At 38.3% G+C, this 3,157-nt stretch overlaps 1 protein-coding gene across 1 annotated transcript; it reads left to right on the top strand.

Annotated features, from left to right (window-relative positions):
• Positions 1-1,553: 1,553 nt before the first annotated feature.
• On the top strand, positions 1,554-2,858 carry LOC147480460 (transcription factor PRE6-like). The gene is made up of 2 exons (XM_086578237.1): positions 1,554-1,702; positions 2,550-2,858. Exons 1-2 carry the CDS (start codon positions 1,613-1,615, stop codon positions 2,706-2,708), a joined length of 249 nt encoding a protein of 82 aa, XP_086434363.1. The 5' UTR covers positions 1,554-1,612; the 3' UTR covers positions 2,709-2,858.
• The last annotated feature ends 299 nt before the right edge of the window (positions 2,859-3,157 follow it).

Genomic DNA, 3,157 nt, shown 5'->3' with positions numbered 1-3,157 from the left:
AGAGATCTCGAGTCCAAAATATATACATTTGATTCGAATTTCGAGATCTCTCTAAACGGGGTCTGAGAGATCATTTTGTAACCGAATTTATCTCGCCGTTAATCCGAATCCGAGATGTGTGTGTGCCTCGATACCTGTGTGTGCGTGAGATACGAGATGTGTGTGTGGTACAGAGATTGATCTCTGTACCCGGTTATAGAGGAACCGGTCTCATATATTTTGTGCAGCAAGAACAGCAAGAAGAGTAATGTACGTTATATGATGTCCTGTATGACACGTAGCAAGTCATAGAACGAGACAAACCAAGGCTGTGGTTGGCTGGTTGCGGAATTTGGGGATCGAAAGAGTTGTTAAACACTGACAATATCTCTAATCAGTTTTCTAAGCTCACTAATATTTACGACTTTTTAGACACAATATATGTTCACAATAGGTACTCTTTTCATATTAGGTACACAATATATGTTCACAATATCGCAGACTCGCAGTGTTATATGTTTGGACCCATGAACAGCTTAGATGAGATTGATGTGGCTAGGGAATCGAACTGATATAGTTAGATTCTGATAAATTATAGATATGCAGGCTCTAGATTTATTGATTCTAGTTTGTGTATGATATCAGGATAATCCACAAATTACATGCTGATATAGACTAATTTACTAATTCCTTTTGGCAGGCAATTCAAGGACTTCAGGGTTGTTTTATCACCAAAATCTTACAAAGAATATGCAAATTTAGTGAACTTGTTGCTGCGATTTATGTACTGCTCTGCAAATAAGTTTCATTAGAATTTGTGTTCATGTTGTACGTGAAGACTTTCGTGGTAGAAGTAGAACAACCTCTCACTCCTTGAATTCCCTACCTGCAGTTGATAAAATTTGTTTAAAATCGTCCAATCACTCAATTTTGATATCAATATCAGCACCTTGGTGTACCATACTCAACCCTTTCAAATGACATTGACATGGTCGGATTCGAAGAACCTAAACAAACTAGGGACAAGATTTCAATTTCAAACGACAAGGCAACAGTGCACTACAACAAACAAATGAAGAAGTTAGGGCTTAATAAACAAAACGAGACAAGGTATCTTTCTGGTAGACGTTATGGGATGAAAAGATTGTTAGTGAAAAAAAAATTGGTATTAACAGAATAGAAAATCTAGTGTGCAGGAGAGAGAGAGTGATGTAGTTAATGTAGGCCACTCATCACACCAAAATGTACGGGTGTATTGCATGATAAAGTATTGTGCAAGGGCTCAGCTTCATGCGTACCGGTGCAGCCTGACTGCCTGAGTACTCTAGATTGCTATTAACAGAAAGGGTGGGGGTGGGTGGGTGGGGGGAGGTGGTGGGATGGATCGGCCACGTGTAAATATACATGATTGATGGGCCCATCATGGGTAACATTTATCAGACATAAATTGGGCCACTTTAGTGAAGTCTCTATCATTAATATTTTTGTTAAATCTGCTCACACTAACCTTGTCCCTAAAACAAAACTTTTGCCCCCCTTTTAAAGCTGCTTCTTTCCCTGTCCAACATCATATGCTCTCTTTAAAAGGTCACACACAATTGCATAGGAGCTTGAACAATAAGAACTCATTATCATGTCAATGATCGCAGATGATCAAATTAGTGATCTTGTTCGCAAACTGCAAGAATTGGTACCAGAGATTCGTCGTAGGGGCTCAAGAAGGGTAGGCCTGCTATATTTTGCAGGGTTTATAGAATTTAGTTTCTCCAGCTCATTATATACCTGTGCTTCCGGCGATACATTTTTCTTGTATTTGGTCATTCCAAATTCACTATGTAACTTGCGTAGATTAGTGCTTTTTGTTAGCATTATGTCCTTGCACAGTTGCACATTCCAAACTCACAATCCCAACCCCAGTATTCTAAATTTAATAGTGTCATCATGTTTTTAAGCTAGAGATCGAAGGTTGAGCTTGGAATCCTCTCTAGACATAGAGATGCAATTGGCTTTCCTCTTCTTATTTTTTTTTTCATTTACGTTCTCCTCGCATGCATTAAAATGTGTCGCACGTTTTCAAACCGTAAGTACAAAGAAATTGAGATCAATTAAGACACAATTGTTTTGTTTAAAAGCGAGGGGCACCTCGCACCCCCCAGAAGGATCCGGTACTTTTGAAAACGAGGGATGCTTGCATGGAGCGACACCATGAGTCCGCACTGTAGTCCGTACCACGAAACCATCAACAATAAGGGGCATAATTTGTATTTTGCGATTCCAGAAAAAGTACGCGAAATAGTTGGAAAATTTGTTTGTCTTTTTTCTGGTGATGTATTGTTACAATTTCCTCTTTTACTGAACATAAGCAAATGCACTAAGCTAGTAATGTACCCTCTTTATGAAACAAAGTACTATACTCGTATGCAAACTAAGATAACACGAAAAATGCTTTATCCATATCAAATCAATTACTAGAAGTGCTAAGGCCACAGCATGTAGCTTAGACATTCTGATTTATATTACTATCACTAGTGTAACCGCATTTTGCTAATCATGGCTCTTTTTGGGTGTAGACATCAACATCCAAGATTCTAAAAGAGGCCTGCAGTTACATCAACAGTCTGCACAGAGAAGTAGATGGCTTGAGTGAGAGGCTATCAGAGATATTAGCTTCCATGGACATCAATAGTGCTGAGGCAGAATATATAAGAAGTTTACTAATGCAGCCTTAGATTATCGCCACTCTCTGCTAGCTTGATTCTCGCTAGAGTTGGTCAGGATCAGGAGTCACAAGGCCAACCATTGAGATCATCGTATATTTTCATTTTTAATTTTGTATTGTGCACTTAAAATGGACTATTTAGTGCATTGAGGCCATGGTTTTTAAATTCAAAGATTATTATATTACTCTCAAATTAGAGATTTGTATTAGTTATTGGACAAGGTTTAGCATGCTACCATCAACCCAATGACGAAAAAGTTAAACAACAGGCAAAATGCATGCATGTTTATTTCAAATGATCAAGATTAAAGTAGCTACCAAGTCTATTTGATTTTGAGATTAACGCAATGAATCAAGGAGAGACAAAAACATACGAGCAAGTCCAATGGGGTAGTATAGGGGTTGCTAACCCCAAAAACCAAATAACTATGCCAATGGGGCTACTAGAAGGGTCATAAA

The sequence above is a fragment of the Coptis chinensis genome, chromosome 8, assembly GCF_015680905.1.
Source record: "Coptis chinensis isolate HL-2020 chromosome 8, ASM1568090v1, whole genome shotgun sequence".
In the NCBI taxonomy this organism is placed as follows: domain Eukaryota; kingdom Viridiplantae; phylum Streptophyta; class Magnoliopsida; order Ranunculales; family Ranunculaceae; genus Coptis; species Coptis chinensis.
Note: the sequence above shows the minus strand (reverse complement) of the source record. Positions and strands in the feature narration are given on the sequence as shown.